Source organism: Schistocerca piceifrons, chromosome 3, assembly GCF_021461385.2.
Source record: "Schistocerca piceifrons isolate TAMUIC-IGC-003096 chromosome 3, iqSchPice1.1, whole genome shotgun sequence".
NCBI classification, from domain to species: Eukaryota; Metazoa; Arthropoda; class Insecta; order Orthoptera; family Acrididae; genus Schistocerca; species Schistocerca piceifrons.
The window spans coordinates 121,608,629-121,622,697 of NC_060140.1; the positions used below are offsets into that span (position 1 = coordinate 121,608,629).

Sequence of the window (14,069 nt, forward strand, 5' to 3'; positions counted from 1 at the left end):
GTGGTGGCTGGCTGTATCTGTGGCTTGGTTACTATTGTGGGCTCCGTCTTCTGCTCTAAGTTCTACTACAGTTTTATTCTCTTATAGTTTCCCCGTCTAGAAAAAGAAATCAGCCCTCAAATTTCAACTGAAAACTTTGCTGTAACATAGGTACTAATGTACTTAAGGCACCAATTTATTTAGAAGTCTTTACACTTTGTATTATTAACATCACTTGCAGTGACGCATGGTCCTTTCCACTGTTTACATTTCGTTTCCGGCCCAAAAGCACTTGGCTGCACAGAGAGATTTTTGTGGTATTGATGATGTCCACGTCTCACATGACGGACCGCGCACCAAACACGAGTCTTTTACACTACCCATCAGTGTGCCACCGTGACCTTCACTCTCCACAGAGCTTGTCATCTTCCAATGGATGGCGCCATGAACGCCGCAGAAGACTCCGCCTTCTATCCGACTCACTGCAAGCAAATGTTATCCACTAGCGGCAGTATTTGATTCTATCTTGTCTCATATTTCAATTTTCATTCTTATGGATTTCTCTGTTTTTATCATGAGATAAAAAGTGATAAAATTCAATAGGTATTTCAATTTCATCCCAGCACACAAATAACAATCTTGCTGAACATGAAAATTCTAGAAAGATGACATTAATTGGTTATAGCAATAAATAAGAGCTGCGCCAATCTACACCCTTACACAAGTTAAATACACTAATACTGAACCTAATTCCCAAGAAAATTCTAAAATATTTGAATATATAATAAAATTAACCGTTGAATGATAACAATTGTCTAACTACTCTACTCTACGCATATTGTATTATAAATTAGATTGCTGTGCATCATTTTTTAAATTGGTCTTTGCTGGTGAATGCTTTTTGAAATCACTGTCGTTGACTTTAATTTCCTTTTTATATATGGCTTGTTCTTCTGCTGCTCATCACTTTTATGACACATAATTAAATGTTGTTCTAGTCACTGTGTCACTGTGTAATGTTGGGTTTATTACAAATTGAATATAGTATATAATAAAATCATGAAAGGAATAGAGCCTTTGCCATAAATGTGTGGAAGAAAAGTTCTCCTGTTTAGTCTGAAACGGAATTCACTATGATACTGCTATCTTTTTGTAACAGAAGCATCACACGTAGAAACTGTTTCTGGAACGTGGCAAAGTTGATGATACAGATTAATGTTTAGTTTCAGTGCACTGGGAAGATTTGCATGATAATAACGGTGATAATCAGATTTCATAAGGGACATTTGATTGCAGGCTCGACTTGCAGAAATGAAAATTCATAAACGATCGCAAACCGATGGTGCACGATATTTGTGTCACCAAACCAGTCACTTCCACCTAATTATGAGGTTACAAAATTTATAAAATCTTTCTGGTTCAGTGAAATGTAGTAATGATTACACTATTTTTAATGAAATATGATGTTTACTTGAATATTTACTCATCATTTCACTAGTTATCATAATAACAATAATCAGTATCGAAATTAGCATCAGGAATCTCGAACAGGAAAGATAAGAGCGAGTTGTGTAAGATTTTGCATTTTTTAAACAACAGAAGAACGAAAATGTCAAATCCAACTGAATAAACACAAGAGTTACTTCCGGTTTCACAGTACAGCACAAGTAAGTTTTTCTTTTTTACATGGAGACATGATGATGCCTTTAAGTACACATCGATATCATGGGACATCACAATACATCAACTAATAGTGACTGAAAGTAGGTGGCGTATTTTCCAGTGAAAACCGCCTATGTCAGTACTGGTAATGGAAAGAGGGGGGTTGAGAACATTGTTTTTCGATGATCACAAAACACTGCCTCCAGTAGGGGCGTTTGAAAAGTTCGTGCAACAATAAAAACTACTTACGTGTTTGGCGTAAACCTTTTTTATTTTTCGGCATAGTCTCCTTTTAGACTTATACACTTCATCCAACGCTGTTATAATTTGTTGATTCCTTCCGAATAATAGGAACTGTCCAAATCTACAAAATAGCTATTAGTTGCTGTAATCACCTCCCCGTTTGATTAAAATCTTTGTCTCACCAGCCATTTCTTCAAATTTGGGAACAAATAGTAGTCCGAGGGAACCAAGTATGGAGAATAGGGTGTATGTGAAACGAGCTGGAATCCTATTTCCATTAATTTTGCGACCACAACTGCTGAGGTGTGTGCTGGTGCATTGCCGTGATGGAAAAGGACTTTTTTGCGGTCCAATTACCGGCGTTTTTCTTGCAGCTCGGTTTTCAAACGGTCCAATAATGATGAATAACATGCACCTGTAATAATTTTACCCTTATGCAGATAGTCGATGAGGATTATCCCAAAAGACAGTCGCCATAACCCTTCCGGCCGGCAGGCCGCGGTGGTCTCGCGGTTCTAGGCGCGCAGTCCGGAACCGCGCGACTACTACGGTCGCAGGTTCGAATCCTGCCTCGGGCATGGATGTGTGTGATGTCTTTAGGTTAGTTAGGTTTAAGTAGTTCTAAGTTCTAGGGGACTGATGACCACAGCTGTAGGGTCCCATAGTGCTCAGAGCCATTTGAACCATTTGAACCTTCCGGCCGAAGGACTGGGCTTCGCCTTTTTGATGCAGATTCTCCTTGTAACCCATTGTTTAGATTGTTGTTTGGACTCAGGAGTAAAGTGATGTATCCATATTTCATCCACAGTGACGAAACGACGCTTAAAGTCCTGCGGATTCTTCCTGAAGAGCTGCAAACCATCCTTGCAACACTTCACACGATTCCGTTTATGACCAAGCGTGAGCTATGGCGGGACCCATCTTGCGGATGGCTTTCTCAACCCCAAATGTTTATGCAAAATATTATGTACCTGTTCATTTGAGATGCCCAAAGCACTAGCAATCTCACACACCTTAACTCTTCTGTCATCCATCACCATATCATGGATTTTATCAATGATTTCTGGAGTCGTAACCTCCACAGGGGGTCCAGAAAGTCCAGCATCACTTTTGCCCCTTATGACCACTCCGAAAATTTTGAAACCACTTATAAACTGTTCTAATCGAAGGTGCAGAGTCACCGTAATGTTTATCACGTTTCTCTTTAGTCTCCTGACGCGTTTTTCCTTTCATAAAGTAATGTTTAATCACCACAAGAAATTCTTCTTCGTCCATTTTTGGACAATCACCCTACTTCTTTGAGCCACACGAATGCCAAACACAAAGAAATAGACCAATATGGCTGAAACTTGGTGTGCGTTCTTTACAAAGATGTTAGTGACTAAACATGACATCGATACGAATCATCTCTCGGACTTTGCACGGACTTTTCAAACGCCCCTCGGGTACCCACTTTGTAGGTCCATAGTTGTTAATTAACGACACTAGTCCCGATTATCTAGGGATTCTGTTGTATTTGGCATAGGGTAGATAAACATCTGAAATTATCTTCTGTTTTAAGTAATAGTAGGTGCAAAAAACCTCTGTGCCATGCTGTCATCTGGTGACTTCTTTGAGATGATGAGAACTAGGGCAAACAAAAGACTTTTACTTATTTCTATGATCGCATCTTGAAATTGTTGGTTTATAAATTAATTCTACGAGAAGCTGTGAATACTATGGGAGTCTGTACATTTTTTTAAAGATAGGTGCTTCATTCACAGTGGGAATGTGATGTATACTTAGTGGCATGGCAGGCAGTGGTCAACTAGAATCATGTAACCCAACATGTTCTTCTAACAGTCACTCCTCATTCTCCTTGCCCCATCCCCCTAGATGTACTACTTTCTTCTTCCGTGTGTCAAACTGACACACTGCACCAGCCTTGCGTAATCTTACGTGAAATCCCTGACCAACTCGTCCTCACCTAGCACTTCTACATTAGCTGTCATGGTAACACATGATAGCTGCAGCTCTTTGGGGCTAACACTCTCAATACTGACAGACTCAACTTCGTTCCCATCAATTTCCCATGCATAGGATAAACTGCGCTGTGCAAAATATTGTACTTCACATAGCTCATGTTCCTCAAAGAAAGGCTCAAAAACACGTAAAGAAATCACCAGCAGATCAGTTACTATGTCAATCCAGATTAACTTTTCAGTATATTTCGCTGTGATAACCTGAGAGACCACTTTAGGGGACATTGTACCAGTTTAGGCAGTGGACTCAGCATCTTGGGTGTCCTCTCGAGCAGTAATGGTCTTCTGGCCATAGAACCAAGATGAAACGATGCTCCATCCAGTTCAACTGTACGCCATTACAAGTCAACTGTTGGTGTAATGTGCAACCACATCTACCACTGCTACATTAAGCCAAGCATGGCACATTTAATTCTACTTTACCCAGAATATAGTTACATGCCACATACACTCCTGTTCTCCGAAATTTCTTTTTATATCCGGTGTGACCACATCTGAAACGTTTAGTATCCATATTTAACACCACCTTTTTCTCCCATAGTTTGGTGATAATATGTACTGTATCTTCGCCAGTGCTACTGCAGCTTCTATTGCCTCAACCAGCATCTTCAGGAATTCCATGACAACGTTGTGTGTCATGTCTGAGATAATCCTCATATAGGCATATCAGTGGTTTTCTTCTTGCATTCCAATAAAATGACATTATTAGCATTATCATCCCGAGTAAGGTCATTTGTAGTGACATTAATTTTGTGAATACAGTCCACAAAACTCTCCATTGATTCCCCATGTTTATGAAATATCTCGTTATGTTGCTCTCAGTAGCATCTCCAAGTTATTTTCTCCTATATCTCACTACCAATCCGAATTGTAATTCATAAAAGCACAGTGCTTCCCATAATCCCTCGTGATACATTACACAGTCCATAGTTTAGCTTAGCCACTTTAGTTTTAACTTGCCCACTCTCAATAACTGCTCCTCACTCCAATACTGCGACGCAAATTTCGACAGAACATAAGACATCGTCTTCTAATTTCCCAGAATCTGGGATGACCAGTGAAGCGCTATCAGCGTCAAGGCTAGGTGCACTCAGATATGATCATTTTCTGCTTTCCTCCCTTAATTGTCCTAATTCCATGTGCAACTCAGCTGGAACGTCATGAGTTGTATTGACTGCTTAGCAACGAATGCAAGTGTTATAACATATAAATAAAAATGAAATAAAAAAGGGAAAAGAAACGATAGGGAAACGACCATACAGGCCCAAAACAACTTTAAATTGGGAACTTACTCAACCTAGATCCAACTGCTGTCTTCCTGTTGACGCCCTTCTTCATCTTCAGGAGTGCTTCTGACACCAATCGTCTTAAAGTTACAGTCAACCATCATGGCTGGTTGTGGACAGGGGCTCTCTGCTGCAGTGTACAGTAGAAGAAGGTCTAGCTGGGGTTACAACTTCTTTATTGCTGTTCGTCTACAGTCAGGGGTCTTGGAAACTGCGAGTGACGAAGGCAGGCGACGTGATTACCTCATCACGGTGTGCCCCGTTTCGTCAGCCTCTGGCTGCTGATCATGCATCCCGCTGTCGCTACTGCTGCATTGAGAGAAGGCTCATACTCCCTGACTGAAGTATGGGTGGCCTGGAGACGGTACATTGTTGTACATAGGATTGCATTGTGTTTCAGTGACCCAGACTGAAGAATTCCTCCATTGACACCTCAGCAGGATTGGAGGGAGAGGGATGGCTGGTAAATTGTGTCGTCCTCCCAAGGTGGTGAAAAAGTGTGGAGTGGCCCAAGCATCCAGGTGCACAGGCCACGGGCAGAGACTCCTGGGCCAGCAGCAGTATATGCGGCTGCGTCATTAGCATGACAGTTACACTAATGGCCATTACAATTGCTACACCACGAAGATGACGTGCTACAAATGGCTCTGAGCACTATGGGACTTAACATCCATGGTCATCAGTCCCGTAGAACTTAGAACTACTTAAACCTAACTAACCTAAGGACATCACACAACACCCAGTCATCACGAGGCAGAGAAAATCCTTGACCCCGCCGGGAATCGAACCCGGGAACCCGGGCGTGGGAAGCGAGAACGCTACCGCACGACCACGGGCTGCGGACTGACGTGCTACAGATGCGAAATTTAACTGACAGGAAGAAGATGCTATGATATGCAAATGATTAGCTTCTCAGAGCATTCATACAAGGTTGGCGCCGGTGGTGACACCTACAACGTGCTGACATGAGGAAAGTTTCCAACAGATTTCTCATAAACAAACAGCAGTCGACCGGCGTTGCCTAGTGAAACGTTGTCGCGATGCCTCGAGTAAGGAGGAGAAATGCGTACCATCATGTTTCCGACTTTGATAAAGGTCGGATTGTAGCCGATCGCGATTGCGGTTTATCGTATCGCGACATTGCTGCTCGCGTTGGTCGAGATCCAATGACTGTTAGCAGAATATGGAATCGGTGCGTTCAGGAGGGTAATACGGAACGCCGTGCTGGATCCCAGCGGCGTCGTATCACTAGCAGTCGAGGTGACAGGCATCTCATCCGCATGGCTGAAACGGATCGTGCAGCCACGTCTCGATCCCTGAGTCAACAGATAGGGACGTTTGTAAGACAACAACCATCTGCACGAACAGTTTGACGATGTTTGCAGCAGCATGGACTATCAGCTCGGAGAACGTGGCTGCGGTTACCCTTGATGCTGCATCGCAGAGAGGAGCGCCTGCGATGGTGTACTCAACGACGAACCTGGATGCACGAATGGCAAAATGTCATTTTTTCGGATGAATCCAGGTTCTGTTTGCAGCACCATGATGGTCGCATCCGTGTTTGGCGACATTACGGTGAGCGCACATTGGAAGCGTGTGTTCGTCATCGCCATACAGGCGTATCACCCGGCGTAATGGTATGGGGTGCCATTGGTTACACGTCTCGGTCACCTCTTGTTCGCATTGACGGCACTTTGGACAGTGGACGTTAAATATCAGATGTGTTACGACGCCTGCCTCTACCCTTAATTCGAACCCAGCGAAACCCTACATTTCAGCAGGATAATGCACGACCGCATGTTGCAGGTCCTGTACGGGCCTTTCTGGATACAGAAAATGTTCGAGTGCTGCCCTGGCCAGCACACTCTCCAGATCTCTCCCCAATTGGAAACGTCTGGTGAATGGTGGCCGAGCAACTGGCTCGTCACAATACGACAGTCACTACTCTTCTTGAAATGTGGTCTCGTGTTGAAGCTGCATGTGCAGCTGTACCTGCACACGCCATCCAAGCTCTGTTTGACTCAATGCTCAGGCGTACCAAGACCGTTATTACGGCCAGAGGTGATTGTTCTGGGTACTGATTTCTCAGGATCTATGCACCCAAACTGCGTGAAAATGTAATCACATGTCAGATGTAGTATGATATATTTGTCCAATGAATACCCGTTTATCATCTGCATTTCTTCTTGGTGTAGCAATTTTAATGGCCAGTAGTGTACTTTCAGAGATGTTCTGACATGACGATTTGATCCAGCATGGTTTAAATGCTGCTACTGCTGCTGCTAATTGCTGACTTTGCTGCAGTGGCTGCGTTTGTGTCTGTTCCGAAGTACGTCCTCTCTGAGAGAATACAAAACTGTGTTGACAGGTCCCTGTGCTGGCTGACGATCTTAGCGCTGGTGCTGAGCGTGGGCATCATCAGCGTGAACCCGCTGGTGGCGGTGTCTGCTCAGGCTGTGGCACAGGCGGCGTCTGTGCTGCTGCAGCACTACTGTGGGACCCACTTCGGGCGCCGGTGGTCCAGCGTCGCGTGTCTGGCGCTGGTCGGCCTCCTGGGTGCACTCTGTGTCGTACTGCTCACAGGTAAACAACACAGCCCGTCAGAGCGCTCACACACCTCTCACACTTGCCTGCTTGCGCCCTCTTCACCTGCCAAGGACTGGAGATATCACGCGGATTTCACTAACACACATATATCTGTATTGAGACCAAAAATACTTTACAATGAAATGAAAACCCTTAGCTGCTTACAGGCGTTGACATACGTCAACGGGAACAGATGAAAATGTGTGCCCCAAGCGGGACTCGAACCCGGGATCTCCTGCTTACATGATAGACGCTCTATCCATCTGACCCACCCAGGACACAGAGGACAGTGCGACCGCAGGGATTTATCTCTGGCACGCGTCCCGCGAAACCCACATTCTCAATGTATTGTCCCGCACCACATTTGTAGTGCTTTTTTTTCCTTTATTGTAATTTTCATCACCTGATACAGGCGGGCTGTCAGCAGCATAGTACACTGCTCTTCAGCCTTAAGCGGAACAATAGCAAGACATATGGGTGATACAGACACTACAGTAAAAACGGCGGGCAAAAAAGGAGATTTAAAAAACAATAAACATGAAGCCGTTCACGCTGGACTCGAAAAAACAGGAAACACTTGGTGACATGGCGCACAGAACACGGATGACGGCGACGGCACACGTGAACAGTTGATGCGTGACGGTCACAGAACACTAAACACAAATCGAGGCACACACACGACACACAGATGGCGATGATCTCCGGCGCGCGAATGTTCACTGAGCGTGTACGAGTCCGGGGACCTGTCAAGAGAGGAGGTGGAGGAGGAGGAAGGGGAGTGGGAGAGCGAGAGGGGAGAGCAAAGATGCCATGGGCAGGGGAGATAGGGGGGAGGGAGGAAGGGGGAGGGGAAGCCCGGGGGAAGAGGGGTGGAGGGAGGGGACGGGGGAAAAGGAAAGAGAAGGGATGGGAAGAGAAGGGAGGGAGGGTGCTTAAAGAAAAGGACACCGGAAGTGGGGGGTGGGGCAGGGTCAAAGCTGATGGAGGGGTAGATGGAGGGGAGGAGGACATCATCAGGGAGGGGGAGCTGGCGGAAGCCACCTTGGGAGAGGGTAAGGAGGGTGGAGAGATGGAGACCGGGTGGGACGTGCGAATACAGGTGCGGCAGCGGGCGGGGATGGGAGAGGATCGGGGAGATGAGCGGGTGAGGAGGATCGAGTTTGCGGGAGGTGTACAGGATCCGTATCCTTTCAAGGAAAAGAAGGAGGTGGGGGAAGGGGATGAGATTGTACAGGATCCACGTGGGGGAGGGGAGACGGATGCGATAGGCGAGGCGGAGAGCATGACGTTCAAGGATTTGGAGGGATTTATAAAAGGTAGGGGGGGGGGGCGGAGATCCAAGCCGGATGGGCATCACAAAGGATAGGGCGGATGAGGGATTTATAGGTGTGGAGGATGGTGGAGGGGTCCAGACCCCACGTACGGCCAGAGAGGAGCTTGAGGAGACAGAGTCGGGAGCGTGCCTTGGCTTGGATTGTCCGGAGGTGGGGAGTCCAGGAGAGGCGACGGTCGAGGGTGACGCCAAGGTACTTAAGGGTGGTAGTGAGGGCGATAGGACGGCCATAGATGGTGAGATAGAAATCAAGGAGGCGGAAGGAAGGGGTGGTTTTGCCTACAATGATCGCCTGGGTTTTGGAGGGATTGACCTTGAGCAACCACTGGTTGCACCAAGCGGTGAACCGGTCAAGATTGGATTGGAGAAGGTGTTGGGAGCGCTGTAGGGTGGGGGCAAGGGCAAGGAAGGCGGTGTCATCGGTAAACTGGAGAAGGTGGATGGGGGCTGACGGCGGCGGCATGTCCGCCGTGTACAAAAGGTACAGAAGGGGGAAGAGGACGGAGCCTTGGGGCACACCGGCAGAGGGGAAAAAGGTGTAAGAATCTGTGTTATGGATGGTGACATAGGAAGGACGGCGGGAGAGAAAGGAGCCGATCAGACGGACGTAGTTAATGGGAAGGGCGAAGGTTTGGAGCTTGAAGAGGAGACCGGAATGCCATACGCGGTCATATGCACGTTCGAGGTCCAGGGAGAGGAAGATTGCAGAGCGACGGGAATTAAGCTGTTCGGAAAGGAGATGAGTGAGGTGAAGGAGAAGGTCGTCGGAAGAGAAGGACGGCCGAAAGCCACACTGGGTAACGGGAAGGAGGCGGTGCTGGCGGAGATGCTGGTGGATGCGTCGGGTGAGGATAGATTCCAGGACCTTGCTGAAGACCGAGGTAAGGCTGATGGTACGGTAGGAGGAGACGGCGGACGGCGGTTTGCCAGGTTTAAGGAACATGAGGATACGGGAGGTTTTCCACAGGTCGGGGTAGTAACCGGTGGACAGGACTACATTGTAGAGCCTGGCCAGGGTGGAGAGGAAAGAGACAGGAGCTTCACGAAGGTGACGGTAGGTGACACGATCGTGACCAGGAGCGGTGTTGTGTTTTGTGCGGAGTGTAGGAATGAGATCCTGTGTAGTGATAGGGGCATTGAGTTCCGTGGGTGCAATGTTGTCCAAGTACTGGAAACCAGGAGCGAGGGGAGGGATGGAGGTGTCAGTTCAATCACGGACATCTGGGAAGAGGGAGTAATCGAACTGGGGATCATCGGGGGTGGAAACTACATCGGAGAGGTAGGAGGCAAAGTGATTGGCCTTACTAAGGGTGTCAGGGAAAGGGTGACCATCATGCAGAAGAGGATAATAGAGGGAGGGTTTAGTTCCGGTAAGGCGACGGAAGGCCGACCAGAACTTGGACGAGTTGATTGGTAGGGTAGCATTTAAATGGGTGCATGTCTGTCGCCAGTCCCGGCGGTTCTTAGCCGCGAGCATATTACGAATGTGTCGCTGGAGTTGCCGGTGGCGTCGTAGTGTGTCCGGGTCACGCGTGCGGAGGAAGGCATGGTAGAGATGACGGGATTCACGGAGGAGGAGAATGGCCTGTGGGGGTAAGGTAGGACGGTGGGGGTGGATGGCAACAGTAGGGACGTGGGCCTCCACGGCCTCAGATAAGGAGGCGGCATGGGTGACATCATCGGGATGGCGGTAGGTGAGAGGGTGGCTATCGACCTGGGCGGAGAGGGTATCCCGGTAGCCATTCCAGTTGGCACGGGAATAATCATGGACGTACTTGGGGGGGGGGTCATGACGGGGGTCGGGGAGGGGGCGACGACCGTCTGAAAGGGTGAGGAGGACAGGGAGATGGTCGCTACCAATAGGCTCCAGGACATCCACCGTTATGCGGCCAAGGAGGTTGGGGGAGGAGAGGATAACATCGGGAGTGGAGTCGGATTCGGGACGGGTGTGCTGGGGGATGGGAATGAGGTCGCCTTGAAGGGAGGAGAGGAACCGATGCCACCGCCGTAACTGGGCAGCGGAACGACTATGGATGTTGACGTCGGCAGCGATCACGTAGGAGGAGAAGGTATGGTCGACGTGGGAGAGGAAGTCGAAGGGAATAGGGGCGTTGGGGCAGACATAGATGGTGGCACAGGTAACGGTAAGGCCAGGGAAGAAGAGACTAAGGATCAGGTGTTCGGTGGGGTCGGGAAGGAGAGGTTGGAGCCGAACGGGGATCTGGCGATGGTGCCCAATGGCAACTCCGCCACGCGCAATTGGGAGGGGATTATCGGAGCGGTGGAGGAGGTAGGGCGAAGTGTGGACGGTGTGGTGGGGTTGGAGGAAGGTTTCATTAAGGAGGAAGGCGTCCACGCGGTGGGTGGCAAGGGTATGGAGGAAGAGGTTCTTGTTGGCGGGAAGGGAGCGGATGTTGTTGAAAAGGATACGTTGCTGTCGCGCCATGACAGGGATTTAAACGAGGGTGTCAAGACGGGAGAAGGTGAAATGGGCCTGGTTGTTGGAGTAGGTGGCGTACATTTTGAGGTGGAAAACGGATCGGGCGGCGAGGGAGATCTGTTGGAGGGTGTGTGGGCGCTGAAAAGGATGAACATTCTGCAGGACAATGGTGAGGAATCGGATGATGTCCTCAGTGGTAGGGGGTGGGCGAAGGGAGTTGCCGGGAGGGGTGGGGGCGTCCAGAGGGCGGACAGGAACGGTGAGTTCAGGAGTGGTAGGAGGGGGTCGGGCCTTACACTTCTGGGAGTAGGTGGGATGAGGGAGGTTACAGGTATTACAGGAGGGGGGGGACTGGAGATTGGGGCACTGCCGTAAAAAGTGGGCTTGCCTACAGTGCGGGCAGGTGGGGGCCTCGCGGCACTCAAATGTTGGGTGCGCATTATATCGCAAGCACCTTTGGCAGCGTTTGTAGTGCCCCCGCCCATTATACTCATTACTCGCGTTGCCGATTCCCGTAAGAGTTCAGGCACTGTTTCTGCATCCGCACGGAAGAAGAAGATGGTCAAGTGGCCGGTGAGCATTAACTATATATACAGGGTGGTCCATTGATCGTGACCGGGCCAAATATCTTACGAAATAAGCGTTAAACGAAAAAACTACAAAGAACGAAACTTGTCTAGCTTGAAGAGGGAAACAAGATGGCGCTATGGTTGGCCCGCTAGATGGCGTTGCCATAGGTGAAACACGTCCGAAAGAACAGATACCATATTAGTGTATACAAAAGTACTTCGTCAATCCAGTTATACCATTTGGCAACCAGCGATCTCCACTGCCCGCCAAATAAAAGTGAAGCACTCAGGCGGAGGAAACACAATCAAACTTCACGGGTTGAGAGGGTATGTGATGTTACTTCAGTGATTATAAAACCAAGTCAAATTTAGAAACAACGTGGCAGTAGGAGCTCGCTTACTGGTTTAAGGTTGTACCCCTTCTGGCCTGAATGCATGGTCTAATTTGTTTGGTAATGGTCTTACAAACCGGCTGTATCCTTTTCTGAGGCTAGCTGGCCCACAAGTGTTGTAACTGGTCCTTCATATCCCGGATATTGGCACCAAAATGGAGTTTATGGCTGAGCTGGTACCACATACGTTCTATCTGGGACGGATATTGTGATTTTGTTGATCACAGGAGCATCTCAACATTATTCAGAGAGTTCGTATAAATATGTGCCATGCATGACCGAGCATTGTCCTGTAGGAAAATAGCACCATTTTACTATCACACTGAAGGTAACATTTGGGTTTACAGGATGTTTGTCAGAGTTCCCTTAATCTCTACCAATCGTGACCTGAGGATATACCCGATGGTTCCCCAGACTATGACGCCAGGAGCAACAAAGCTGTGCTTCCCCAAACCATTGCAAGAATGGAACCTCCTCCCAGGTCAGGTCGCTCCAAATTCATCGACGATGATTACGAAAGGCAGTGCAGTACCGCGATCCACTCCTGATTATATATATATATATATATATATATATATATATATATATGACAACATTCATAAGCAATCCATGTTGCCCAATCATAGCACCATAACAAATGCAGCTGGCTGTGCTGTGCTGTTAACAGCAGCTTATGACAGGATCGTAACTCCCTACTCCGTATGCTGCTAGTCTCTGTCCAATGGCGTAGGATGACGAAGAATGTTGCACGAAGTCCATCACTTGTTCTTGGACGGTAATCGCAGATGTGAAGGGGTTACGATGTTCTTGGTGCACAATATGGCCAGCCTCCTTTTGAGAGGTCAGGTTTGGTCGGCTGGAACTTGACAATCGGATGTCCCACAAATCTGGATACTGAGCAAATCGACAAGCTGGTCAAATGGAGACACACGGTGAGAACTCTCTGGTGATAACGGTTTAAGGTAGTGTAGTACCTCTCGGTGTTCTTCACAGTGATCACTCAACATCTGAGGCAGTTGAGCCCCCTCAATATACCACAGAAGACCTGGTAACAACACTAAACATGAACAACACTAATGCAGAACAATCAGCATTCTACCAGTCACAGAAAATTGCAACCGCATACAGGCAAATGGTGAGCATGTGTACTAACTTTCATTCACATCTAACCACGTCTTCTTGGTGCTTCATTTTTTGTCTGGCAGTGTATTTTGAAAGTAAGTAACCGTCATAAAAATTCTTGATCCAGGGTAAAATCGTTTGTTTCGTTATGACCATGGCGTTTCGGCCACTTCTGCACACCTTTTGTACTGGCATTTTATTGCGATACATAAAAGAGCAACTGTCACTGACACACATATTGTCAGCTCACAAAGATTTCTTTAGCCACTGTTACCCTGTTTGTTGGCAAGTTTTTCAGGCCACGTGCCAAATTAATAGTTTCTAGTGAATGATGAGTGCTACATTGATTGACAACCAACCGAAGCAAAAAAAACATAACAATTTTTTTTATTTCAATGCAAGAGATAACGCAATTGTTTGGATTGTAATGCATTGG

General features: G+C 47.5%; 1 protein-coding gene across 1 annotated transcript in view; it reads left to right on the plus strand.

Annotated features, from left to right (window-relative positions):
* LOC124788450 (solute carrier family 22 member 7-like) overlaps positions 1 to 14,069 on the plus strand; it is a 158,364-nt gene that overhangs the window by 111,228 nt on the left and 33,067 nt on the right. Inside the window, exon 7 of the mRNA XM_047255722.1 lies at positions 7,560 to 7,774. Coding sequence (XP_047111678.1) covers positions 7,560 to 7,774 — 215 coding nt within the window. The remainder of the gene's footprint in view (positions 1 to 7,559; positions 7,775 to 14,069) is intronic.